Source organism: Thrips palmi, unplaced genomic scaffold (assembly GCF_012932325.1).
Source record: "Thrips palmi isolate BJ-2018 unplaced genomic scaffold, TpBJ-2018v1 HiC_scaffold_12, whole genome shotgun sequence".
NCBI lineage: Eukaryota > Metazoa > Arthropoda > Insecta > Thysanoptera > Thripidae > Thrips > Thrips palmi.
This window is the reverse complement of record NW_023144623.1, coordinates 1,256,444-1,284,320: the sequence shown is the minus strand read 5'-3', so window position 1 is coordinate 1,284,320 and position 27,877 is coordinate 1,256,444. Positions and strand designations below refer to the sequence as shown.

The 27,877-nt window shown below is 44.6% G+C and overlaps 1 protein-coding gene across 8 annotated transcripts; it reads left to right on the top strand.

The window, feature by feature from the left end:
* Nucleotides 1-762: 762 nt before the first annotated feature.
* Nucleotides 763-25,167, top strand: LOC117640559. 8 transcript variants are annotated; one of them, XM_034377102.1, is made up of 7 exons: nt 763-1,011; nt 10,765-10,962; nt 14,235-14,540; nt 19,487-19,785; nt 21,037-21,337; nt 22,872-23,105; nt 24,706-25,167. In XM_034377102.1, the coding sequence occupies exons 2-7, from the start codon at nt 10,774-10,776 to the stop codon at nt 24,949-24,951; spliced, it is 1,575 nt and encodes a 524-aa protein (XP_034232993.1). In that variant the 5' UTR covers nt 763-1,011; nt 10,765-10,773; the 3' UTR covers nt 24,952-25,167. The 8 variants fall into 8 exon arrangements, with proteins under 8 accessions (XP_034232993.1, XP_034232987.1, XP_034232994.1 ...); XM_034377096.1 differs by lacking the exon at nt 763-1,011 and adding an exon at nt 3,104-3,675; XM_034377103.1 differs by lacking the exon at nt 763-1,011 and adding an exon at nt 4,767-5,028.
* Nucleotides 25,168-27,877: the final 2,710 nt, after the last annotated feature.

Below are 27,877 nucleotides of genomic sequence, written 5' to 3'. Positions count from 1 at the left end.
CCCAGTGGGGTTTATTTTGAACATTCTTTTTATTCGAGTTGTTGCATTCTTTCTGACGTTTTTGAGGGTGCCGATGACGAAAATTTTATCTATTTTGCCCCAGACTAGGTTCAAATCCCGTAAGGGTTTAACATAGGTGAAATTCGCACATTTCTTAATGTACGGGACGGTCCAAAGTTGCCGATGTGTATCGCTCCTTTTCCTGTCATCTTAAATAAATTTGCTCAGTAGGGAAAGGCGGTAGGGAGGATGGCTTAGGTCCAATCTATCGTGGCGGCAGCTCCACGCGCTCTTTCCTGGGGACGGGGGTGGCATGTGTGTGATGCTTGTTGCTTTATGCCTGGCTTTTTAGTAATTAATTGCCCACCTCCTAGCCAAGCGCCAAACGCGTAATGCATGACACGTAACTAGGCTAATGGTGTGAACAGGCCTAACGACTGTCTCTCTGTTTCATGAGCGGAGCCAAGAAGGGAATGAAGAACACGAAGAGGCACAGGGCAAATCATGGTGTATTGGACTCAAACATAGCACACAGCAAATCACTCAAACACTGCACATTAGGGTTCTGGCCGGTGGAGCTCAGCCGCCAGGCGCAGCTGCTCCTCACAATAGCACTTAAACTCGTGCTCCATCCACTCTCGCCAAACAATATTAAGTTCATCCAGAGGCTCCTCTTCCACAGTGATAGTAAAGCAGTAACAAGGGTCATCGCGATTAAAGATGTCGCAGTCCTCATGTACAAACCGAAACAGGTAGGGGGCCTGGGAGGGGTCGTAGGGGGTGTGGGGGGAAGTGGGAGATGGAGGGGGGGACAAGGGGGCAACAGGGCTAATCATGACATGAAGACCGGACGCAGAAGGAGCCCCAGGCTCCATGGACGTCCCGACCACGGAGGATGAGGCGAAGCTGAGGGCCGGCGAATAGGTGGACCCGGCACGGAGTTCAGCGAGGCATCTTGTACACCAGTTATGTAACACATCGTCCGCGCTCAGGGAGTCTACAGAAAGAGAGGTAAGGTCACCAGTGGGGTGGGGGCGCAGGTCAGGATGCAGCGGAAAGGCTACTCACTCAACAACCCGAAGTGGGGCAGAAGCCACGGGGGTAATTCCACGCCAACTTGAACACTCATAAACCTGACGTCGTCCGATTTCAACCAAAATTGGTGAATCGCCACCAATTAGTGTCTAGAATGACCCCCTAAAATGGTTTTGGCCAATAGCCAATAGTTCCGGAGATATAGCACTTCACCATTTTTGGCCATTTTCCAAGTTACAGAAACAGTGTTTCACTTAAGTGCCATTATCTCAGCTCCTATTGGACTTACAGGTCTGATTCTGTGCTCATTGGAAAGGGAATGAAATTTTGCATCAAAATGAGGTACTATTGGGTTAATAGGGCAAAAACTCAAATAAATGTCTTTTTCGATTAAATGTTTAACTTGAAAATGTCGTTTCCAAAATACGTCATCCTGGAAAAAAAAAAATTTTCACCAAAAGGTCTCCTAAGGTGTCTACTTTAATGTCCTAAAGTGCTTCAAAAAGTATTTGAGTCTTGCAGTATTTGCAGGGGAAACCGTGATGAAATGTGCCCAAAAAGTGCACTTTTTTCACTCTTCGCCCAGCCTACGATGGTCCTGTTGCAGTCCCACTCCTTCACCACCCTCAAAACTGTTACTCCTATGCCCAGCATCGATTGGTATGTATCAAAGTAATTGTTTGAGTAAGTCTGAGCGCTCAGGGAAGGGGTCAGATCAAATTCCAGCTTAGAACTTTGCGTAACAAGACATCAAATCGACTACTGAGTAACTCCACCCCAAGGTGGACCGAGATCTGGGATTGGGTCACGGCTTTGGTTCAAACTTTGTGGGTTCAATAGGTACCACTAGTACCTATCAACCCTTAAAGGAAAGTTGGCTAGCTCAATTAGAACCTGAGATATTGACATTTTTCTAAATTTGAATAATTTAGCGGAAAAATGTCGCTTCCTGATTCTTTTAGGGTAAAAGTAGTTTTTTTTAGTTCTGGCTTGTGATTCTTCTTTCTGGTCATAAAAAAAAGAAAATGTAGGGTGGTGGTAGTCCAAGTTTTGTAGGTTGCTTGGTTTGGCCTACTTGAGCAATTCTGTCGAATTCATTGAAACTTTCATACCCAAAATACTCCACCTTGGATTAGAACCTGGTACGTCTCATTCTACTTCTTTTACTCTAAAAAACATCTGCTATTTAGTTCCTAGTACCAGCAATTCCATATAGGCCACCAAAGAAGTGGAATGAGACGTACCAGGTTCTAATCCAAGGTGGAGTATTTTGGGTATGAAAGTTTCAATGAATTCGACAGAATTGCTCAAGTAGGCCAAACCAAGCAACCTACAAAACTTGGACTACCACCACCCTATATTTTCTTTTTTTATGACCAGAAAGAAGAATCACAAGCCAGAACTAAAAAAACAACTTTTACCCTAAAAGAATCAGGAAGCGACATTTTTCCGCTAAATTATTCAAATTTAGAAAAATGTCAATATCTCAGGTTCTAATTGAGCTAGCCAACTTTCCTTTAAGGGTTGATAGGTACTAGTGGTACCTATTGAACCCACAAAGTTTGAACCAAATCCGTGACCCAATCCCAGATCTCGGTCCACCTTGGGGTGGAGTTACTCAGTAGTCGATTTGATGTCTTGTTACGCAAAGTTCTAAGCTGGAATTTGATCTGACCCCTTCCCTGAGCGCTCATACTTACTCAAACAATTACTTTGATACATACCAATCGATGCTGGGCATAGGAGTAACAGTTTTGAGGGTGGTGAAGGAGTGGGACTGCAACAGGACCATCGTAGGCTGGGCGAAGAGTGAAAAAAGTGCACTTTTTGGGCACATTTCATCACGGTTTCCCCTGCAAATACTGCAAGACTCAAATACTTTTTGAAGCACTTTAGGACATTAAAGTAGACACCTTAGGAGACCTTTTGGTGAAAATTTTTTTTTTTCCAGGATGACGTATTTTGGAAACGACATTTTCAAGTTAAACATTTAATCGAAAAAGACATTTATTTGAGTTTTTGCCCTATTAACCCAATAGTACCTCATTTTGATGCAAAATTTCATTCCCTTTCCAATGAGCACAGAATCAGACCTGTAAGTCCAATAGGAGCTGAGATAATGGCACTTAAGTGAAACACTGTTTCTGTAACTTGGAAAATGGCCAAAAATGGTGAAGTGCTATATCTCCGGAACTATTGGCTATTGGCCAAAACCATTTTAGGGGGTCATTCTAGACACTAATTGGTGGCGATTCACCAATTTTGGTTGAAATCGGACGACGTCAGGTTTATGAGTGTTCAAGTTGGCGTGGAATTACCCACAGGAGGAGGGAAGTCGGCCAGTCGGCGTCTCGATCAAGAAGCATGATCAGAGGGTGGGCCTTCCCGGTGGCGGTGACACTGGCCTGGTAAAGTCCCATGGCCCAGGGCCGCAGCCCGGAGGGCAGCGAGGGCCCCAACCCTGGAACACAACAAACAGGTCAGTAGGGAGGGACCACAGCTAAAAGGGAGGGACGGAGAGGTGAGGCTCACCAAAACCAGGCAGGGAGTGGCTATCCAGCCATGCGAGTATACTGCAGACATAATCTCGTCAGGAGTCGGGGCCATGATGGTGGACTGATGGAACTGCGAGGAACGACAGTAAGTGAACACAGACAAACAGACAGACAGACAGACAGACAGAAAAAGTTTTCCAACCCCAGTGGAGTAACTGGCTTCGCTATCGCTCAGCCAATCATCCTGTCTGGGGAATGTGGCTGAATTATGCTATGTTCATAATTGTTGCAGGTCCATAACAAGACCCCGTAGGCCAACTTCTACTGCTGAGATAGAATGGGTCTTGTAGTCTTCCCTTCCTTATTCGACATTAGTTACAGCGGTCTCGACTAACCGTCGCCACCTTCTTCTTCATTGCCTACATGAATTACTGACCACTGTTGTAGTGTTTCAAATGTAGGTTCTCTGGGTAGATGGGCATGAATAATTACCCTTTATGATTGTGTCTGCTGCTTTCTGTGCTGATTATTAACAAATTGAACCTTACAAGAAAAAATTTCCCTCTCTCTTTAGAATCAGATTCCCCTTATTTCTTAATTCACCAAGTTTTATCCAGTCATTTCATTGAATATTGTCTTATTGGCTGAGCGATAGCGAAGCCTGTTACTCCAGTGGGGTTGAAAAATTTTTCCTGTCTGTCTGTCTGTGTGTGTACACTACTCCTCCTGAACGGCTCGGCCGATCTGGCTGAGATTTTGCAGGCTTATGAGGTATGTCCTTGGCTCGGCACACGCGAAATTTTACCATCCTAGCTCAAGTGGTTCAGTTTTATAGCCGAAAAACACCTAAAAAACGGCGAAAAATCGAGTTTTCTGCAGGCAGATCACTTCTGTCTTGAAGAAAGGGGTGTCTGGGGGGCGGAGCTCCCCAACCTCGACAAGTTAAAAAGTTACAAGGGTCAAGATCGTGTTATCTGTAGATTAAGCAACTCTTTCTAGAATTAAGGGGGGTCTGGGGGGCGGAGCCCCACAGCATGCAACACGTAAGAAGTAGCCGACGATGGACAAGCCAATGCCTGCCGAAGGCAGGCTAGCGCCGCAGGCCAAGGTAGGTACGCCAGGCGCGGATTGGAGGAACAGGCCGCGAGACATCGCGAAGCCTGTTACGACAAGACGCGGTCTGGCGTAAACCTACCTTGTACTCTGATAAAAAGCAATTGGAGGGGAACACAAAAAACACTTCAATGTGAAAGGGTTTTATTCAACACATGAAATGTCAAATTATCGACATTAAATACCATACAAAGCCTTTTTTTTTACGGTTAATTCACCTTTTCAAGGCGATTGATAACGTTCACATCGTTGACCTGCACCTTACATACAGGGCATTTAATCATTCCGGGAGTAAGACTTGATAGGATTTGAGTCTCGACAGAAGGGGAAATGGGAACAACTGAAGACAAAGCAATCTCTCTTCTCAAGATCACATCGTGCGCAGGTCAAATTGCCAGTTGTGAACTTCAGCTGCGTTTCTGGTTCTTGGACTGCGTCCCCGGGAAACGTTGCCCATGGAAACGGTTGAGGCAGACCTATGAAAGACTGGGTAAAGTTTTAATTCAAAAAAATGTAGGTGCAGGGAAAACAGCGTGTGGCAAAGGAGGGTGCAAACTTACCTTGATTGTCAGGTGCCTGTTGAGCAGCCTGGTTTTGGTGTTGTACTCCAGTGGGTTGAAGTTAAGCTGCACTGGCCGCAGCAGCAGCTGCGGCTGCCGCGGAGTTATTGAAGCCTGCACAAGGCACACTGCTTGTTAATGGTCTGTCCACAGACAAGGTCTGCTGCCGCTTCTTCTGCGTCGCGTCGTTGGCGTCAACATCGCCACTAGCTTCACTTCCACTTCCCTCTCCTTCACCCTCACCGTTCATTTTCACTACCGTCCCTACACTGTTCTGCACAACATTGACAACAACACCGAGGGCCGGGACCGAGCGAGGCCCAATACGAGTGCTACACACACACGCGACGCACACTAAATTACTATGTACGTTTTTCTGCGAGCAAATGCACGAAATTAAACACGAACTTCGTAACGCACGAATTTGTGCGCGTAAATGCACGATTTCCTGCATACTTGCGCATGCGCGAAGTCGTGCATTGTCGCGCACAAATCCGTGCGTTACGAAGTGCATGTTTAATTTCGTGCTGCTCTACACACTAAATTCTTATGGACTTTTTTATGCATAGTTATGCATGCACAGATACGTCCATATGTTCTGTATAAAATTATGCATCACTGTGTACATTTTATGCAGGAAGGTGCATAAAATGTACACAATGATGCATAATTTTATTCATACCTTATGGACGTTTCTGCGCATGCATAACTATGCATAAATTATGCGTCATTATGCATTTAAAAAGTACATAAGAATTTAGTGTGTAGAGCTTCTACTCACGTTTTGTCTCTGACGTGGAGACCATAGCCCTTCACATCATCCTGGTACACCTCCATCCCTGGAGTTGCTTGCGTCCACAGGACCTGCATGTACTCCTTCACCGACTTGTGGAGCCGATGCTTTTCCACTGTGCCCACATCTATGTTGGTGTAGATTCGGCGAAATGCGCCGAACCCCTCCCCAACCTTCAGGTCGGCGACGTACAGAAGATGAAGCGCTTCTTGGGGACTCGTTTTCAGAAGGTTTTTGAAGTCCGGTATGTGGTAATTTAGTGTGCGCGATAGGAGCGAGAGCAGGGCGGTGGGCAAATTCGCACCAACACTACGTTGCTCGACGTTGCCATCTCCCACCTGGGTCTTGTTGGAGTCGAGCAACGCCGAGCCGAGCCACGCTGGCCGCCGCACCGAGTGCTGTGGTTAGCCTACATGGCCGGAGCAAATCACGGCCACAGGCCGGTCAGGCCGTGATATAACTAAGGCAGGCCGCACTGGTCGTTCAAGGTCCAGAATGGCCGAAATGGTCCATGCACAATATAACATGACCAGCCATGGCCAGGCAAAATACGACCTCCGTGAAGCTGGCAGAACCCAATATTGCACAATTGATCGGACATGTCTCAAAAAATTGAGCACGAATTGAGCAATCGATTGCACTATACCGTTTTAATTGTGCATGCTCGGAACAGTACTTACAGCGTCTTGCTATTGGGTTCTGCTGGGTTCACGCCAGCAGCGCCCAATCGAGCTACAGCAACGAGACAGGTGCCAAAAAATTGAGCACGAATTGAGCAACCGATTGCACTATACCGTTTTAATTGTGCGTTGAAACGAAGGTCATAATCCACCACAATCGTTTTCCCAGGTAACACTTACCAGCAGCGCCCAATCGTGCTACAGCAACGAGACAGGTGCCAAAAAATTAAAATTAAAAACAATTAAAACGGTATAGTGCAATTGGTTGCTCAATTCGTGCTCAATTTTCTGGCACCTGTCCCGTTGCTGTAGCTCAATTGGGCGCTGCTGGCGTGAACCCAGCAGAACCCAATAGCAAGACGCTGTAAGTACTGTTCCGAGCATGCACAAATAAAACGGTATAGTGCAATCGATTGCTCAATTCGTGCTCAATTTTTTGAGACATGTCCGATCAATTGTGCAAAATTGGGTTCTGCCAGCTTCACGGAGGTCAAAATACGGACCCGGCCGCACTGGCCTGCAGATACTGATGGGTTCCTGGCTCCTCGACGGCCCGGCCCGACACCCCCGCACGAGCCGAGCAGCGGGCCGAACCTGCCGAACGCCCGAGCGCGGCTGAAGCCGGCGCCATTGTCGCGGAACCGATAAATGGCGGCACCCCGGTGACCGCGGGCCCCAGAGCTCTGCCAGCCACGGCCGCGACCAGTACTCGTGCACCGAAGCTCCCAATAAAACCCTTCCAATTCCAGTTGCCTTCCTTGACCCATGACTCGCCCCCTCTAACCCTCACCCACCACCCAGAGACACAACAATACTAATTTCTTAAGATCGGGCCGTGTTTTCAAGCCTGCAGGCCTACCAGGTCGCTCGCAATATTTGCTCTTTCTTTCCACTACGTACCAAATAACTTCGGCATTTCGCTGCGGCCAGCTTGCACGGCCATTTTGCGTGCTTTACCGTGAATTCACTCTCAGCATCTCCATGGACTTTTTTTTTTACCAACGGTAAAAGATGAATGAGTGAATTTAAGTGGCCCAAATAGGTATTTATTTGCAGCAATTGATTTGTATTGACAAGGCGAACAAAAAATGTCTAGGCATGACATAGGTTTGGATGGGAAATAAAGAAGTTATTGAACCCATTTTAGCACTATCGAAGTTCCCAAACAATCCCAAAATATTTTTCTGTAGACTTACAGACAAACTTTTCTGTGCATCACAAAGAATTTTCTTTGTTGTTGTAGAATAGTTTTACTGTATGCACAGACAATATATTCTGTTGTCATTGACTTCTCGTATCTGTCCACTGATGATATTAAACTACTATTGCTGTAGTAAATATTTGTCTGCAATACTGTATTTTCCTTCATGAAATTATCTGCAGCTCACAGAGATTTTTTTTCAGCAAAACACCGTGATTTTTTACTATATTATAGTTACGCTCTAAAATCACTAAGCCACAGAAAATTTTTTTCATAATGTAGAATAAAATGTCTATAGAAGATTAAGAGTGTTTTTGCCTACTTTTCAGGCTGAATCTTTCCAATTTTTCCGAGGCCAGGGAAAAAAACGGAAAAAACACTGGTTTTTTTTTAATGTTATCAGTGTTTTTTTCCGTTTTTTCCCTGGCCTCGGAAAAATTGGAAAGATTCAGCCTGAAAAGTAGGCAAAAAGTCGGGCATTTCGCCTGAAAGTAGGCAGTCTTTTGCGTCGAGGCGTCGTCAGCTTGCATATTACTTCGTACACAGGCTCTATATTACTGTTATATTATGTACTGCTAAAAATCCATAAATATTACCGAATAGACTACTTAAAGCATAGGAAGTATGAAAAATGAGCCAAATAACGGTAATATAGGATGTGTATTACCATATACTATTGTATTACCTCGTACACGCGCGATGTGAGTTGACGACCCCTCGTTTGGCGTCCTGGGCGTCAAGCCGGTTCGGGTTACTGGTGATGGAGGTGACGGCTGATTAGGAGAGGGAGTTTGAGGTGCCAGAACCCGAGGTGGAGATCGTGGGCGGGATGTGGTAGCGGCCGGCAGGACCGCGAGGCCGTGGCGGCGAAGAGGTTGAATACTCTCTCTCTCTCTCTCTCTCTCTCTCTCCCCCCAACCTTGACCGCGGCCACGAGCCGGCGGGGCACCCTCCAGCGGACTTGTTGGCGCCGGCGGCAGTGTTAAAAGAACCAATCGCCTACGGAATAAGCCACCAGCATGTAGTCAAGCGAGCGGCAATTTCTATTTAACACCGAGCGCCGAACCGTGTTACTTACAGGCCATTTGGGAACGGGTTGAAAGTTCTGTTTCAAGGTCGATGGTGGCTCTGGCTGGCCTGTCCGCGCGTTCCCCGCCCCCTGGTTTGCCCCGCCGCCGGGCTGCTGCAGGGTTCAATCCCTGGAAGCGCTGGCCAGCTCGGGTCGGGCCGACGGGCACGGCTCCCCTCGCGTTGCCAAGCGACCGCGCTGTTGGAAATACCCCGCGCGGCGCCGCGCGGGAAGGCTCCGCAAGAGTGCCAACCCACGAGACGGAAATCGCCTATAAACGACATTTTCTCGCCAAATACGAGCAAATCGACAAAAAATCGCTAAACTGTTTATCAAGTCGCCAATCAAGTTGCCATCAACCTCAAGTCGACAAATAAGTCGCCCAGACCTCACTGAGAATCCAAACGCTATGAGAATGCCTCCCCATTCCCATTCATTAGCACAGGGAATCTTCGGGACGCATTGCACGTAAGGTGCTATATGACTGCGGCGCACATATGATGCGATATCTCAGTGCAGTGCACCACACGTGATATACTCATAGCGTTTGGAATCCCAGTGCTCATCAAGTCGTCAACATGGCGACGAGTCGCAACTCGAGTCGCAACATCTGGCAAGCCTGGCCCAAAGGGGTTGGCGACCCGAGTGGCGGCAGAGACAATGCAAAGCCAGTGGCAAGTTTGCTTGCCACAAATTTTTGCAAGCCGTTTTGAATGCCAAAATTTGGCAAGCTTTGGTCGGAAATCTTCATAAGCTTGCCAAATTTTGGCAAGGTAGGTGGCATCTTCGGGCTAAGCTTGTCAATTTTTGGTATGCAAAACGGCTTGCCAAATTTGTGGCAAGCAAACTTGCCAAACTTGGCTTTGCAGTGGAGGCGAATTCGCGGAATCGGTGGGGACCAGTGGCGATTTGGCCTGCCGCTCGCCGATCGCCACTCGTCACTCGCCCGGCGGATTACGGACTTTCCGGCGCCCCTCGGCTCGGGGCCGCCAGAACCCAAGTCGCCCCGACCCCGACCGACCGACAGTGCGACTTGCGGCGCCGGAGTGGTGACTTGAGCTCTCCAGTGGCGAGCTCCTCACATCGCCGCTCTGCGGTGAGTTTGTCTCGGTGGCGCCTAGTGGCATTCCGAGCACGCTTTGGTTACGCAGTGCTTACTCAGGCCCTGGCAATACTCCGTCCGAGTGCCATTCGGTTTCTAACAAAGCTGCTGACCTCCCAGCGCTGTCTCTGATCCCCGGCACGCCCGTGTCGTCTCTGTCTTAAGTTTTAAGCGGTGAGTCAGTGAACCAACAAGAATCAACTATAGGTACACTTTGGCGGTGAGGCCTCTGTCAACATTGGAGGTTGAATTGACTTGATATTTTTATTGGTTTTGGATCGAAGCTTACGATTTAATTCGTAATCAAAGGCGAAATGCTCTAGCCACATGTTTGCTCTTTCTATCTTTCTTTCTTTGATTTTTGTTTGTTTCTTTCGTGTACTGTACGTTTATCAGTTTGGTTGGATTCGTTCAGTTGTTCAGTTGACGTAAAGTGAAGAACTTGTAAATATTTAGAGTATGTAAGGTACGATCTATTTAGTTAGTTATACGAAGAAAAAGTTCGTGAATTACGAACTTTTTTCTTTGTAAGATTACATTTGCTCAAAATACTACTTTGTTATGTGCAGCTGATTTACTTCGTACAGGCTGAAATAGTTTATAAGATTTTCAGAGAGGTTTTTTCGGGGGGCATTGTTTACAAATTGTTTGCTGTTCCCGTTCTGGCTTCCTTCAACCACTTTGTACTGAAGTTTTGTTGTTTTTTTCTCTTTTAGTGGCCGGACATGGACCGATGCGTGTATTGCTGCGCCAAGGCGACCGTGTCATGCAGCCGTTGTGGAGACGAGTTTTACTGCAGCGAGAAGCACCTTGTGCAGCACAGGCTAGTGCACAGCAGAGCGTGCGTCCGCCGAAAGCAAGAGGTTTCTCAGATCGAGTGCCAGGATCAAGCTGAAACCGTCACAACATGTCAAGTAAGTCGAGGCAGCGTTTCCAGCGGTTTCCAGTGTTGTAGTGGGGTGGAAAGGACCCATTTTAAGGAGTCAGACGCAAAACTGATCCAGGGAGCAGAAGAAGGGAATAATTCGACTTATCTCCAAATTGAGATTTTATCTTATTATTGTGCCTCAGGATGCTTTGCATCTTTACACCAAATTGTTTGACCCAATTCCTAATAGTTTAGGAGAAAATCCACATGAAAAGTGGATAAAACTCAACTTGACCCCTTTTACGGTCTAAATTTCATCGGAAAATGGAGGCTACTCAACTGAAGTCCACATGACTCCGTTGCACAAAATGGCAACATGAGATAACTAGACTTGCGTCTCTATGAAACTAATGTATAAAGAATTAAGGTTACTGGGTTACTGTAAAGTGAAAAAATGTGAAACATCATTTTTCAAAATAATTGTGGCGTCATGTTTGTATTTAGGTTTCTAGTTGCTTACTATAAGATGAACTTAAACCCAAAGTTGAGGCACTGAACTCCCATTAGTTTCTGAGTAAATGAAGTTTATGTAACAAATTTAGTCGTTACTAAAAATTCTCCTTGCGTAGAAGCAAAAATTGTCGAGACTTGATTTTTGTTTCACAAGTTCTTTATTGATTTGCGTACCGTCAACGGGGGTAACTTGGGACACCAGGGGTAACTTGGGACAGTCTGCCCTGTACTGCTTGTTGGTGCTGCCATTCAGCGACGGGGGTTCATAGCGTCAAACCCGCGGCAGGGTTTTGTTTCAGAGGCCTCAGGGCACGCGCGGAAAGGTGGAAGAGGTGCATAACATCTCAATTAGTATTTGAGAAACAGGAAACTACATAATAGGGTTTTTGACAAAATATGTAAATCATTGACAAGTTGACCCTAGTGCAAGGAGTGAAATGCAGATTTGGCCGTTTAGTATCTCTGGATTGTTAGATCATACGCAGACAATAACGTTCGCAAAAGGGCGTTGATTATAGTTGTCCCATCTTCGGTCCACACTTCAATTTATCAAAAATCGAAATTTTACGGGGTAACTTGGGACAGTCTTTTCCTCATGTTTCCAGCAGTCCTAGCCTTCTAGGAGTTGACTGACCCGGTCCCTGACATAACTTAAACTTCGGATTTTACGCTGATGATGGAAAGAGATGCCTTGCTCAGCAGTTTTGTCTTCTGGTAATCCATATTTTGAAATTTTCAGAAAATGCTTGGATAATACCAGTAGAAACGAGAGTTCTACGTAGAGCCCTAGATATAGTCCAATATCGGTCCTACAATAGTTCCTAGGCCTGAATTCTTGGTCTACATGATGTGACTTAAATTTATTTCATCCATTAACATCAATAGATACATGGGAACGTAGCTAATTACCTACTGTCCCAAGTTACCCCCGGTCATGGGGTAACTTGGGACACTCTTACGAGACCGCTGGGAAACGATATAATCGAGGCAAACGAACCAGACAAGCATGAAATCATGGGGAAAGGGTCAAACTTTAACATAGTTGGGATCCAATGGTCTGGGTTGAGAATCTTGCCTCTGGCGTTGAAAAAAACGTGAAAAAGTGTCCCAAGTTACCCCCGTTGACGGTATCTCGCAGCAAAGCCAGATTTCCAAAATTCCAACTTAAAACAGAAACTTTTCTCAAAAAACAAAAAAAAATTGTACCAAATTAAGTAAACAAATCAAAACACATTTTCAGGAAAAAAAAAAACAAAAACAAAAAACAGCTACCCTATGCATATATCGTCAAATCCGGTTTTGCTAGTCTGTTTGCATGTCCATTGGGCCTTAAAATATAAAAATCACACCTCTGGAAACTTTTTGGTTCTTTGTAAGGAGTAGTAAACGACCAAAATAACACTAAAACCCTCATAACTTAAGAACTAATGGCAGTTGGGAGTCCAGTCTGTGGCTATAAAGTTTTTCATAGTAAGCAACTAAATCACCAAAAACCAAAGCACTGCCACCTATACTTTGGAAGATAGTTTTTTACCTTCCTTAACTTAAGATGGAAGATAGTTTTTTCACCTTCCTTAACCTTAACTCCACATCACTTGTTGGAAAAAAGCCAGAAAAATATAGACTCTACGCAGACCTCAGCTCCACTTGAACTGTCACCTAACTCCACCTCGTCTGGGAGAACTAAGTAAATATGGTTCCGTACTCCATTCCAACGTAAAGATTTAAATCACAGAAAGCGACTACAGAGTGATGCTTCAAAGTGAAAATTTTCACAGTTATTTCTTGGGCTTCTTTGACAAAAATCCAATTGCCTCATTCATTTGATTGGATTAAGTTTACCCTGCAAACAGTTTTTTGTTTCTCCTGAAAAATGATGAAAATTGAGTTAACTTCTTCTTCCACTTCATGGATCAACTATTAAATATCTTAATACCTTTGTTCTGGTGAAAATGTTATTCCTTCAAAACGGGTCCCAGTGTAGAGATATGTTGGAAATATGAAGTCTTACTTGGAAAGGGTTAAATGTTTCGCTGAAAGGCACATGCCATCCTCTTAACTTTGTTGAAGAGCCCTTTTATCCCTGTTTTGGCTTCATCTTCCTCTTAAGGATACTGTAAAGTGAAACTAGCATGTCCTAGAAATGTTTCTCACAGGAAGATCATTTTGTAGTCTAAACTCAACTTTTATTGGATGAATTTATTCCCAAAGTTATGGGCCCCAACTCCTGTTAGTTTTTGAGTAATGAAGGTTTGCGTAAACTTAAAGTCGATTCTCCCAATTCTCCACACGACAAGGGATTTGCTACCCAGTCTTCAGATTCTGGCAATTTTGTCTTGTTTTGGATAGGAAAAAGATAGCATTGGCAGATTTGAAGATATCAGTCGAGAAGAGGCTGTAAGAGCTATTTTACCAGGCCCTCTTAAAATTTTTTTTTTTTAAATTTAAGAGACTTTGCCCCATTTTGGTCTTGTTTTTGGTTTTACAGGAAAACTAAGGCAGATATTAAAACCCGGCAACGCTATCTTTTTTCTATTCCAAAATAGATAAAATTGCCAGAATCCGAAGACTGGGTAGCTAATCCTTGTCATGAGGAGAATTTGGGAGAAACGACTGAGGTTTTACATGAACCTCCATAACTCAGAAACTCAAAGGAGTTGGGGCCCTACTCTTTGTGTATGAGTTTATGGAATAGAATGGAACTTTTACCCCTACATTGAGACATCTGACACAAGTATTTTTAAAAAAAATGTGAAGTAGCCACTTTTTTTTACTTTACAATAACCTTAATCGTTTGCCCCCCAGAACTCGCTGCCTCTCTTGCCCGAGCTGGTCCTTCATCGCATTTGCCACAGGCTGGGGCCAGCGGATCTGGTCCGCCTGGGCTGGGTGTGCCGCTCGCTGCGCGCTGTGAGCCGGAGCTCGCGCGCCTGGACTAAAGTCGAGTTTTCGGGCATCGAGGAGCCGAGGACCGCCAAGAACACGGAGCAGGCTGTGGAGGGCCTGAACGAGAACGGAGTGCTACGCATTGCGCCCGCCCTGCACACCCTCACGTTGTCGTTAGACACGTGGCCGGCTGTCAGCCTCCTGCGCTGCACGAAGAATGTCAAGGTTAGTCCGTCTAACTACCTCTTCCACCTTTCGTCTGAAGTGTATTGGCCCTTTGCTTTGACCAGTAAACTGAGATCTCCGAGTTCTCTCGGTCGAGGCGGGTGAGGCGGCAGATGCCCTCGACCGCATTTGCTTAGAGGCATTTATTTGAAAGAAGTCCGATCGTGGTACCCGACCGATGACGATTTCCTCCCTTTTCTGGCCGTAGGTAGTTCTTATAGGCCTTAGAGAGTCTCAAAAATTATCGGTCCAAAAAATTCATGGTTCATGTTTTATGGACAATTTAAGTTTTCCCTGACAAACTTTTACTCAATTGTTTCAAAATTGAAAAATCGCTCTTCTAAGGCCTCTATGCACTCAAAATTTAGGATCTTGTGTAAAATCACGTGAGGAACGCGAATCCGGTGCCCATTTGTTGATACTAGGACAAATTGATCCAGGAAGCTGAAGAAGGGAATAATTCGACTTATCTCCAAATTGAGTTTTTGTAATATAATTGTGCCTCAGAATGGTTTGAATCATTGCACCAAATTATTTCATCCAGTTCCTAGTAGTTAAGGAGAAAATCCACTTTGAAAAAAGATACAACTCAACTTTACCCCTTTTACACCCTGAATTTAGCGGAAAATGGAAACAACTCAACCAAAGTCAACATGACTCTGATGAACATATTGTTGATATGAGATAACTCAACTTGTGTTTTTATGTATCGACTGTAAAAAGAACAGGGATCCTTAACTTACCTCATTAGGGCATCATAACGTTATGATAAGAGCTAAAGTTATTACCCTTAACTTCTAACATCTTTTCAAAAGGGTAAGTTATTTTTTTATGTCTCGGATTTGTGTGGATATACTTTTGCAAGTACTTTCATAAGTCCGTACCCTTAACCTATAGCGAACATTGTCTTATGTTACGTTATGACAGCAGTGTTAGTTAAATGTTGAGTTCAGTTAAGGATCCTTGAAAAAGAATCAAGTCAACTTAACCCCCTTCCATTTTAAGAACCATAACGAAAAAAGAGCTAGGTCCCAAAAATGCACCAGAGGAACCAATACTCTCTCCTGACTACAGTTCCACTTGACTTGTCTCCAAATTCCAATTCGTTAAGATAATATTAGTTGCGATGACTCTGTTTTCCATTTTAACGGAAAGTGATAAGTCCTAGTAATCCTATACGCAGTGACCTGACACTCCTGATGTTCATCTCATAATTTAACTAACGCTCCTTGAACTTGTTATCATCTATAGCATTCCATTGATTAGTTTTATCTTTCCCTGCTAACAGTTTTTTGTTTCTCCTGAAAAGTGGTCAAAACGGAGTTATCCCCTTCTTCCGCTTCCTGGATCAAATCAAAAAGATGTTCTGACTGTCACCCTGTTTAGTTTGGTGGTTTTTTTCTTTTCTTGGGGTTTTGATGTCCGACATCGGTTTTTACCAATCTGGATAGGTGGGTTTAATAGACAAAGCATCAAAGTATCATATTCCCCGATAAAAACTTTTTGTTTCCCGCGTAAAAAGCAGTGGCGCTGGAAAAAATTTGAAAACCGTCAAATCTACCTGAGTCTTTCATTGGAATGCAAAGTCTTGAAATTCTTTTTGGATCATCCTTAAGATGTTTACAAGAGATTATAGTGACAAAATTGTCAAATTCAACTCTTGTTCTAGGTTCATAATTTTTAACTTTTGACTATATGAATAAAGTGAACTTTTAACCTTTTTTCCAAACTTTTTTGGGTAGACAGACCAAAAAACGGCTCATATTGAGAAATCCTCACTAAAATTTGTTGGCAAGTAATGAAAGATGAATTTCATTCAAGATGACTCATGTATGTGTCAGTCAACCAGGAACGCATGAAGTCCTTCAACGACAATATTTTGTTGTCGAATGAGTAAATCGGTGGTTGAGGGTACAAGCCAACAACAAGTGATCTTAATGCTATTTTGAGGGGTCCCATTCAAAAGCTCTTATCTGGACGTTCCCCTCAAGAGAATCTTTATCTTAAAGGCAGGCGAATTTCACTCATTCGATACAGCTACAAGCCAATACGATTTGTAATTTAATTTAATCTGTCGAATGAAAAGTCAATGTAACTGTGCATGTAGAAATATAATCCGCTCACTCTTGTATCCGTCCCAATTGATCAAAATGAGTGAAATTCGCATGCCTTATGAGGGGAACGCTCAGATATGATCTTTGGAATAGGACCCCTCGATTTCTTTCCAAATAAAGAGACTGCTCACTTAGTAGTCCAGGAAAGTTAGACTTTGACCCGGACAAAAATCGCAACAGCTGGGAACTTTCAGGATGTGTTTGGGGGTGTCCTGGGAACATTTCCTGAAAGTTCCCAAAAAATCCCTTCATACGTTCACCCGTGAGGGGCGTTCAAAGTTCGCCATTTTGAACTTTTGCCGCTCACCGGTTCATCGAACATAGTTTCCGAACTATTTGACCTACAGTGACGTGCGACAGCTCACACTGCTCGTTAAGGATGCATCTTTTGGTTGTATCTATCAGAACGAACGATTTATGCCGTTTACACTGCTAAAAAAATCAAAAAATCAACAAAAATGTGTTTTAACAGTTTTTTGGTTTAACTTTTAACCTGTTTCACGGCCAAATGAGTAGGAATATCGAAAAATGTCTTTCTCTTAACGTTGTAGAGCGGAGTTTTCTAATGCGATTAGCCGCCTCAAACATAGCTCTAAGTGCAAAATTACGCTCTCAGCAGTCTGAACAAGGGCGGAAAGCGTGCTTCGGCGGCACACATACTGCGGGTTGCCTACCCGCCCCTTAGGGCACTTCCCATGCTTTCCGAGACGAGTAAAAAAAATATTGTCGTAGAGCGATGCGGTTTTCGCCATTCGAAGCGCAATGAAATGCAGAATCCAGCCATATATACTTTTGTCGAATTAGTCCAGGCATTTTTTGCCCAGGAACTCGAAAAACTGAAGTTTTCTGTTCAGGAAGTGTTCAAGAATCGACTGTGTCAATCTCAGAGCAAAACAAGAGCCATTTCCAAAAAAATACCTTTTATGACAATCGCAGGAAAGGCTTTGCTGTAAACGCTGATGTAAGATCGAAGCCTGTACGTCAACTAGAACCAAATCTAGACCGCCGACAGTTCTGGACGGCAGAGCTTGGTCGGCCAAGCTGCCTATCGGCGTTGTGGACCAACTTTGAGCGGCTTCTAATTCCAATCCAACGTGCTTACAGGGTCCCCCATTGCTGAGGAGTAGTATTTCGATCGTTCTTGTGCCCTCATTGGAATGGAAACACGACTGGCTACCTCAGTTTAGGCAAAATCCACTCTCAAAGTTGCCGAAATCGTCGACCGATGCCAAAATATCGCCAATCGAGCGGACTTTAAGTAGCTTTTGTGTCCAATTGGGGGGCCGTAATGACACAGTCTGTTCGGGATATTTTTCTCTTTTGCCCCCCTATATATGCCCTGCTTAAGGAACACGACTATCGGCTTTAGTTTTGGCGCAAAGTTTTATGATATTTCTGCATTATAGCGAAAAAAGTATTGAAATCGCAAAAGTTACACTCTTTGAGCAGAGGCCAAGGCTTAACTTAAGCCGATAGTCGTGTTCCTTAAGCAGGGCATATATAGGGGGGCAAAAGAGAAAAATATCCCGAACAGACTGTGTCATTACGGCCCCCCGATTGGACACAAAAGCTACTTGAAGTCCGCTCGATTGGCGATATTTTGGCATCGGTCGACGATTTCGGCAACTTTGAGAGTGGATTTTGCCTAAACTGAGGTAGCCAGTCGTGTTTCCATTCCAATGAGGGCACAAGAACGATCGAAATACTACTCCTCAGCAATGGGGGACCCTGTAAGCACGTTGGATTGGAATTAGAAGCCGCTCAAAGTTGGTCCACAACGCCGATAGGCAGCTTGGCCGACCAAGCTCTGCCGTCCAGAACTGTCGGCGGTCTAGATTTGGTTCTAGTTGACGTACAGGCTTCGATCTTACATCAGCGTTTACAGCAAAGCCTTTCCTGCGATTGTCATAAAAGGTATTTTTTTGGAAATGGCTCTTGTTTTGCTCTGAGATTGACACAGTCGATTCTTGAACACTTCCTGAACAGAAAACTTCAGTTTTTCGAGTTCCTGGGCAAAAAATGCCTGGACTAATTCGACAAAAGTATATATGGCTGGATTCTGCATTTCATTGCGCTTCGAATGGCGAAAACCGCATCGCTCTACGACAATATTTTTTTTACTCGTCTCGGAAAGCATGGGAAGTGCCCTAAGGGGCGGGTAGGCAACCCGCAGTATGTGTGCCGCCGAAGCACGCTTTCCGCCCTTGTTCAGACTGCTGAGAGCGTAATTTTGCACTTAGAGCTATGTTCGAGGCGGCTAATCGCATTAGAAAACTCCGCTCTACAACGTTAAGAGAAAGACATTTTTCGATATTCCTACTCATCTGGCCGTGAAACAGGTTAAAAGTTAAACCAAAAAACTGTTAAAACACATTTTTGTTGATTTTTTGACTTTTTAGCAGTGTAAACGGCATAAATCGTTCGTTCTGATAAATACAACCAAAAGATGCATCCTTAACGAGCAGTTTGAGCTGTCGCACGTCACCGTAGGTCAAATAGTTCGGAAACTATGTTCGATGAACCGGTGAGCGGCAAAAGTTCAAAATGGCGAACTTTGAACTCCCCTCACGGGTGAACGTATGAAGGGATTTTTTGGGAACTTTCAGGAAATGTTCCCAGGACACCCCCAAACACATCCTGAAAGTTCCCAGCTGTTGCGATTTTTGTCCGGGTCAAGGCCTTTTTGAGACTAACTTTCCTGGACTATAGCTTTAATGTGTTAACAGCCTGTTGGATCTAAAACCTATGCGCACTTTTAGCTATGAACTTTGGCTCCCCCTTAAAATTTGGGCTTGAAAGAAGATGATCAAAAATCTTTCTGTTCCTGTCCAGGTGTTAAATCTCGTGTGGCAAGAAAAACCACTTGAGGAATGTGATAAAAGCAGACTGTACCACACCCTAGACCACTACAGCGACCACCTGATAAGGGTGGCGGTGTGGGTGGAATGCCTGCCAGACGTGGAGACCCTCCGCTTCTTCGATGGTATCAAGAGGATCCAAGAGCTTTACATAGGAAACCAGCTGGTGAAAGTTTACCCAGGCAGTCAAACAGGGCCTGTGAGTTACCTGAGTCTGGGCAAGTGGGTGAGCGGCGATGTTGCGGGCGACCTCATCCAAGCGTGCAGAGAGACGTAAGTGTACTCTACGAACGAAAAAATAGTTGAAACGAATGTGACAAAATATTACGTTCTATGCACTCTAAATGTCTTACGAAGAAATTTCCCATAGTACGAAGGAAATGGCGCAAGCATAATACGAAGGTGGTTTTTCTTCGTATTACGAAGGTTTTTCTTTGTATCTTACAATGAAAAAGCTAAAAAGATTCGTATTACGAAGGAATATTGCTTCTTATTATGCTTGCGCCGATTTCACTGTAACATACGAATAACATAGGTCAAATTTCATTGTAAGACATTTAGAGTGTGGAGCTGGAGCACTATACAAACTCTAGTGTGTACGTAGCATGCTTCACGTTGGAGCATGTTTGCAAGTACACCCCACCTGGAGCCAACCTTGCATGCACTTTGTTGCTGAAGCCCCCTACCTTTTGCATGTAAAGCAACCTGAAGCATGCTTATGCTTAGTACCCACTTGAATTTGTAGTGCACTTTGTTACATCCGTTTCGACGTGAATACGCTTATTATGGCTGATTCACGTTCCTGGGATGGGCCTCTAGTCCCGTGACGTATCTTAACCACCTATCCGATGTTGTCACACTGTGGCGAAAAGCTACGGAAAATTCTGTAAACAGCTTCTGGTAATTCTCCGTAGTCCTCTTGTCAATACTCTCCCTAGGCTTTTACAGTATTCTCCGTACACTGCTAGAAATAACCACAACAAAAATACACAAATTTCTGGCAAATTTTTTATCAGGTATTTATTGTACTTTTTAAGTACAAGAATTGTTGCACAAAGTACAATGGAATCGGCATGACGAGTGCTGTGCAGTCCAGGGCTCGTTGTGGTTTGTACAATTTTCGTTGTACTCTCCGCAATCCCTGTTGTACTTTTATTGTACAGTTTTTGTTGTACATTTGTTGTGCTATCCACACTTTTTCTCGCAGTGTAGGACCTTACAGTGTTCTCCGTAGGACAATACACAGTCTTCCAGGTCCTGCGGAGAAGACTGTGCGGTCCTACGGAGAATACTGTACGGCCCTACGGCCTGTACGGCCCTACGGCCTGTACGGCCCTACGGCCTGTACGGCCCTACGGAGAATATTGTAAGAGCCTACGGAGAATATTGATAAGAGGGCTACGAGGGATCCTGGCAAAAAAATTAACAGAATTTTCCGTACCTTTTGGCGACAGTGCAGTGCATTGGCGACCCTGTATCCCACTCGTCCTTCCTCGGCATGGTCTGATTCTAATTTGTTTTCAGGTTGACATCTTTTTCTGTGACCGCGTCAACCTGGGACCACTGGTCGTTCGAAAGCCCCACGTTCGATGTGGGCAGTGAGCTGGCGCTGTGCGCAGGTCTGCAGGAGGTCAACTTGCCGCCATGGCGCGACATCGGGATTCTGAATTCGTTCCCACGTTTGCACACGCTGGGCATCGACGTCCCTTATTTCCGTTATCAGCACCAGTCGTTCGATCTGTTCTTTGAAACTTCACCGGTGGTCCGTCGTTTGAGAAAACTGACCCTTGGCATGGACAGCTATGCCCATCGAGGTATTATGCAGGTAAATGAGCATCACAGGGACCTCGCGAACATGAACCGAGACTTGATCAAGAGAGTGGGATGAGGGAACCAGCTCTACAAACTGAAGTACTCAGCATGCATCTACAGGTCTACAGCTACACACAAAATATATGTGTTAGGTACACTGCTGGAAACGCGTGCTTACAAGCATGCGCTTCGAGGCATGTGCTTCCCTCAGCACGCGCCTCGAAGTGAGTACTTGAATGAGCACGGGCCTCAAAGTGTGTACTCAGTGAGTCGAGGGGGCAACCATTCTTGAAATTTTGTGTCCCCTTGAGCGGTAGAAATCTTTGGAAATCAGAAATCTTGCCCACAAAAAAGGTCAAAAACGAGCAAATTTTGAGCGTAATATCGGTCGAAATCTTTATCCTGAAGAAATCTTGTGTTCCTAAACATCCAATGTGGCTGCCCCCAGTGAGTACACACTTTGAGGAGCTTTCTTCATCCCTACGCCTGACATGCATAGGCAAATACACGCCTCGTGGCGCATGCTTCTTAGCACGCGTATCGAGGACTGTACTTAGTACACACATAGATTTTGTGAGTAAGTATACAAGTCTACGGCTGCATACTTAGCTGAGTACACTGAGATTCTAAACGATATGAGTATAGCACGTATGGTGCAATGCAGCTGAGATATCACACCATACGTGCAATGGCAAGCCATATTGCACCTTACGTGCCATGCGGGAGGCATTGCGCTTCAAGTTCAATTCTTTCGCTTTGCTCCAATTGACGCTATGCTCATAGCGTTTGATTCTCAGTGTACACATCTGTACATGCATACTTGAATGGATTAACACCAACACTGCAAACCTTACTGTCCACTAAGTACACACAAATGCATGCTATAAAATTTATTTTATTGAAAAAAAAATAGTTTTTTTCTAAATTTTTTATCACTGAGTAAAACGATTTGAGAAAGTGGCCAGCTATTTGAAATATCTCTCTGTTACATTGTTACATGGACCACAAAGAACTATTCCAGGGAGGAAGGTCAGAGTAGAAAAATCATTTCTTCGACATTAATCGTAAGTGTTGGGTGACCAGAAAAAGTGCATACATACATCAGTCCGTGTGACACGAACCCCTTATTAAAGAGTTCACAACACAGACCTTTAGATCATACTGACGTTTAGAGAACAATATTGCACATTAAAATATCAAGAGAATTCAATTCAGAATTAATTGTAAGCAATTTTGAGACAAATTTTCACCCACACCTCACCTTAAACGGAAAAAAGAGACAAGTCGAAAAGAAACAGCAGTGCAACCAGCACTTTCTGCTGACTTCCACAATGTTCATATGAAAATTAACTTATGCTGCTTGAACTTGTTTTCATCTATAACATTAATTCGTTCAGTTTTATTTTTCTCTGCTTGCAGTTTTTTTGTCTAAAACATGGCCGAAATGGAGTTATCCCTTTCTGGCTTCGTGGATATGAATTTGATAACAGCTTGGCTGGTCGTAAATTTTCTTAGTAAAACATATGTTTTGCCTTTGCTTTGCACAGGTGGTGGCCAACAATTGCCCTGAGCTTCGCCAACTGGAACTTGACTGCCATGGTAGCAGCAGCAGTCCTGTGAGTTTATTGGCGCTGCCCCGCGACCTCCACACTATTCTGGGCCGGCTGGGTGAGCTAACCAGGCTAAGGATCGTCGAGGCGAGAGTGCCGTCCACCGTCTTCAAGGGCATAGCGCAGGGAGCGCTGCCGAACCTCACCGACCTGATACTCCAGGAATGCTCGGTAATGAAACTTCCCTTCCCGGTATTATTCTTGAAACTTGGCAGTCGGCAGTGGTCTACAAACCGAGGGGTGTACTCAGTATGCATCTACAGATGCGTACTTGCAAGTTCACACCTACAGATGCATTTGCAAAGTACATATCTGTAGGTGCATACTTAGCTGAGTGCACATCTACAGGTGCATACCTGTTATTTGAATCGAAAAGCGTACGTACATTGTATGTTCTACCTGAACCATGCCTGCAAGCACGCTCCTGCTAGCGCATGCCTATCAAGCACGCAATAACTATTGCAATGCCATGTACACACTCTACAAACTGAAGTGTGTACTCAGTGTGCATCTACAGATGCATACTTATAAGTACACATCTACAGATGCATACCTAGCTGAGTACACATCTACAGATGCATACTTGGCTGAGTACACATCTACAGATGCATACTTGACAGGTATGCATCTGTAGATGTGTACTTGATACTGGGCATTTATATGGTGACAAGTACACACCTACTAATGCATACTAACCAAGTATGCACCTACAGATGCATACTTAACAGGTATGCATCTGTAGGTGTGTACTTATAAGTATGCATCTGTAGATGCATACTGAGTACACACTTCAGATTGTAGAGCACTTCCTGATGCAACACCCTATCCCTTATGCATCAAATGTATGCTTCAGTTAGCGTGTACATGGCATGTATGCATGCCGCTATGTACTGCATGTTTCGATTTGTAGATTAGCTGAGTACGCAACCCCACTGTAGAAAAAATCCACGGGTAATGGTATGGACACAGCCTGGTAGACAATTTGCCTGGTAGCAGAGCGCTGCATCGGTTGGTTCGGAAGAACCGTGGGGAGGTTCCGAGAGATGCCGCAGAGCAGCAGCACCATCGGTGTCGCACTGGGGTGGACTCAGCTAATGTCTAAATTGTTAACAGAAATTCAAGGACGTTTTTGAAGTAAGTGGTGTCGTTCGGTCCAACCAAGATATGGCTGGACCGAAGGTCCGATTGGGTTCGTCTTGACAGGGATCGCGAAACACGAGACGAAAATGCCGAACGGGTCTTCGGGTCGACCCGAACCGAATTTGGTTCGAACCGGTTTGAACCCACGCTTACACTCGTCGATGTCCCCTATTAAAAGAAGGCTCTCTTGCTGTTTCCGTGTGAAAAAGCCGGGTGGAGCATCTATCATCTTTATTTTATGTACGACATCGTTTAGTGCTTAAGCCGTGCTCTAACGTTTAAATACGACGATTTCTGAGATCTGGCGAAGCAGATCGGCGTTTGCACACGGTAACGGAAAGATAGACTTCTTCTCCCGGAAACGCTCAGATAAGCTTCTTTCAATAAGGGAACATTGACGTGTGACACAGTTTGTCCCATGCTTACAAACGTGGGACACATTTTCCCACATTTGGAAGCGTGGGACACTTTGTTCCAAGTTCTCTAGTGCATGCCTGCCCCACATTTGCAGTTGCAGAGCGGGTTATGGAGGGAGGGGCAACTCAGGGGCACCTGAGTGAAACTAAACGACTGCTTGGGTGTTTAGTCAAGTTCGTAACAGTGTTTCACAGTCAGTACCGTTTTCCACCAGGCGACGGAGAAAGGCCTCTCTGCCATGGCCCGGTTGAAAGTGGACCGCGAGGACCTGCAAGTGTGGGAGGCGAGACAAAACGTCAGCAAGGCCGTCTACAACAAGAACTGGGCGCCGGAGCGCTGTTCCTTCAGCAGCTGTCAAGACGCGTCTGACTGCGACGATTCTACTTCCGAAGAAGAGGAAGTAGACGACGATTTTGCTTATGGGGTCATTGAAAAGCTTAGAGAAAGATATGCATTTTGATAATGTTCGAAATTCGGAAATGATTTGGCAACCTACTATTTATACTGATATTGAAAAGAAAAACTTGAATTCAATAGTTAATCTCAGAAGTTGATTCTGAACTGACGACGTTAGCGAACTCTTGCCACGTATGTATTTTTGTAGGACACTATGTATATTTCATAATAAATGTAGTTCCGAAAGGAAAGTGGAAAAAATAAACAAAATAAAACGCTATCTCTCGTTATAAATTTTCTAACATCGTAATAGTTTCTGGTGGCCTTGACAGCTAAGCCTAGCGACCCTCCGAGCCTCCACTCGCCGGTCTCCCCCTGACGGTGATCAGTTGTGTGACATTAGTTAAAATTGTTGGCTGAGCGATAGCGAAGCCCGTTACTCCAGTGGAGTTGAAAAGTTTTGTCTGTCTGTCTGTGTGTGTACACTACTCCTTCTGAACGGCTCGGCCGATCTGGCTGAGATTTTGCAGGCTTATTAGGTATGTTCTTGGCTCGGCACACGCGAAATTTCACTATCCTAGCTCAAATGGTTCAGTTTTTATAGCCGAAAAGCACAAAAAAAACGGCGAAAAATCGAGTTTTCTGCAGGCAAATTACCCCTGTCTTGAAGAAAGGGGAGTCTGGGGGCGAAGCCCCCCAGCCCCGACAAGTCAAAAAGTTCACTGAGATTCCAAACGCTATGAGTATGAGGCATTTTTTTTTAAAAAGTCCGATCGTGGAACACGACCGATGCCGATTTCCTCCATTTTTTGGTCAAAGGTAGTCCTTGTAGGTCTAAGAAAGGCCACAAATTTTTTGGGCCGAAATATGCACCGTTCAGATTCTATGGGCAATTTTCGATTTCTCTGACAACTTTTCACATAATATGGCCAAAATTGAAAAATCACCTTTCTGAGGCCTCTATGCACTCGATTGAGCTCAAAATGTGGTATCTCATGTAAAATCACGCGAGGAACACGAATCCGGTGCCCGTTTGTTGATAGGACAACCCAAACAGATGTTATGACTGTTTTTCAGGTTTTGTAGTGGTTTTTACTTTTCTTGGGGTTTTGGTGTTCGGCATCGATTTTCGCCAATCCGATGAGTGGATTTTATAGATGGGTCATTCTACAGAAATGTTACAATTTTGATGTCCCTGCCCTTTTGTGACGAAACGGTTCCTCCTAGAAAGACGCGGTTTGCGCAGTGAGATGGTGATTTTTGTGCTTCAAAATGATCCACTATTGGGTTTGAAAGTTTCTGAGGTTTACAGATGGCTGAGGCCTCCGAAAGGTGCAAAATGTAAACTCCGTGGCTGTCCCGATGCGTGGTTCACTGAGTTTGCGCCTCTCGTACACAAAACGGCGAAAAACCCCGAGGTTTTTGCAGGCAAATTACCCCTGTCTTGAAGAAAGGGGAGTCTGCGGGCGAAGCCCCCCAGCCCCGACAAGTCAAAAAGTTCACTGAGATTCCAAACGCTATGAGTATGAGGCATTTTTTTTTAAAGAAGTCCGATCGTGGAACACGACCGATGCCGATTTCCTCCATTTTTTGGTCAAAGGTAGTCCTTGTGGGTCTAAGAAAGGCCACAAATTTTTTGGGCCGAAATTATGCACCGTTCAGATTCTATGGGCAATTTTCGATTTCTCTGACAACTTTTCACAATATGGCCAAATTGAAAAATCACCTTTGAGGCCTCTAAGCACTCGATTGAGCTCAAATGTGGTATCTCATGTAAATCACGCGAGGAACACGAATCCGGTGCCCTTTGTTGATAGGACATCCCAACAGATTTATGACTTTTTTTTCAGGTTTTGTAGTGGTTTTTACTTTTCTGGGGTTTTGGTGTTCGGCATCGATTTTCGCCATCCGATGAGTGGATTTTTATAGATAAAGGACCAATCAATCATACTACGAGATAAAAAGTTTGTGTACGCCGCGTGAAAAGCAGTGGCGCTGCAAAAATTGAAAAACCGTCATTTCTGGGTAGTTTTAGATCAGATAAGCCACCTTTCGCGTGACCGTCTCCGCCCCATATTCAGTCTAAATATTGTCCCAAGTGATGTCAGAGTTGGTGTGAAATTTCACCGCTGTAGCTCAAGTAGTTTGGAAATGGCAGCTTTCTAAAGTTTTGCAATCACGTAAGGCATTTACTTTAAGTAGAATTGCGGTAAATGTGAAGACTTGTCACAGATCGGGTAATAAATGAGATAGATAAGTGCGTCAAAGTTCTCTAGGCGTAATTTTGGACAAGGAATCCGATTTTGCCGGTACGAAGGCCCTAGGTGTACTCTAAAACAACGTTTTCGTGCGAACCACATAAAAATGGCCTTTTTTCCAACTTCAGAGTTCGCCTAGGGTCTTCGTACCAGTTATGTGAAAAGTTGTCAGAGAAAACGAAAATTGCCCATAGAATCTGAACGGTGCATATTTCGGCCCAAAAAATTTGTGGCCTTTCTTAGACCCACAAGGACTACCTTTGACCAAAAAATGGAGGAAATCGGCATCGGTCGTGTTCCACGATCGGACTTCTTAAAAAAATGCCTCTATAGCACGTATGGTGCAATACAGCTGAGATATCGCACCATACGTGCAATGCGATAGCCATATTGCACCTGACGTGCAATGCATCCCGAAAATGCCCTATGCCCGTAACAGACAGTTCATACCAGTACCCGAGGGACGAGGAATTATGACCGAAAGCAGGGGGCGGCAACGGCCTAGGAGGCGCGTGAAGCCATGCGCGAGTAAGGTGCAGGGGTTAATTTTTTTTTCTTCGATTGTGAGATCTAGGCCATTGATTGCAAAACGCTTTGCACAGATCGAAAGAGCACAAAATTTGGGGTGCATTAGGCCTAGTAGACTGCCCGATACTTCCAATTCAACCGAACACAAGGGCAAAATCATTTACACCAACATGGCGCATTCGAGTTTTTTCCTAAATTTTATGA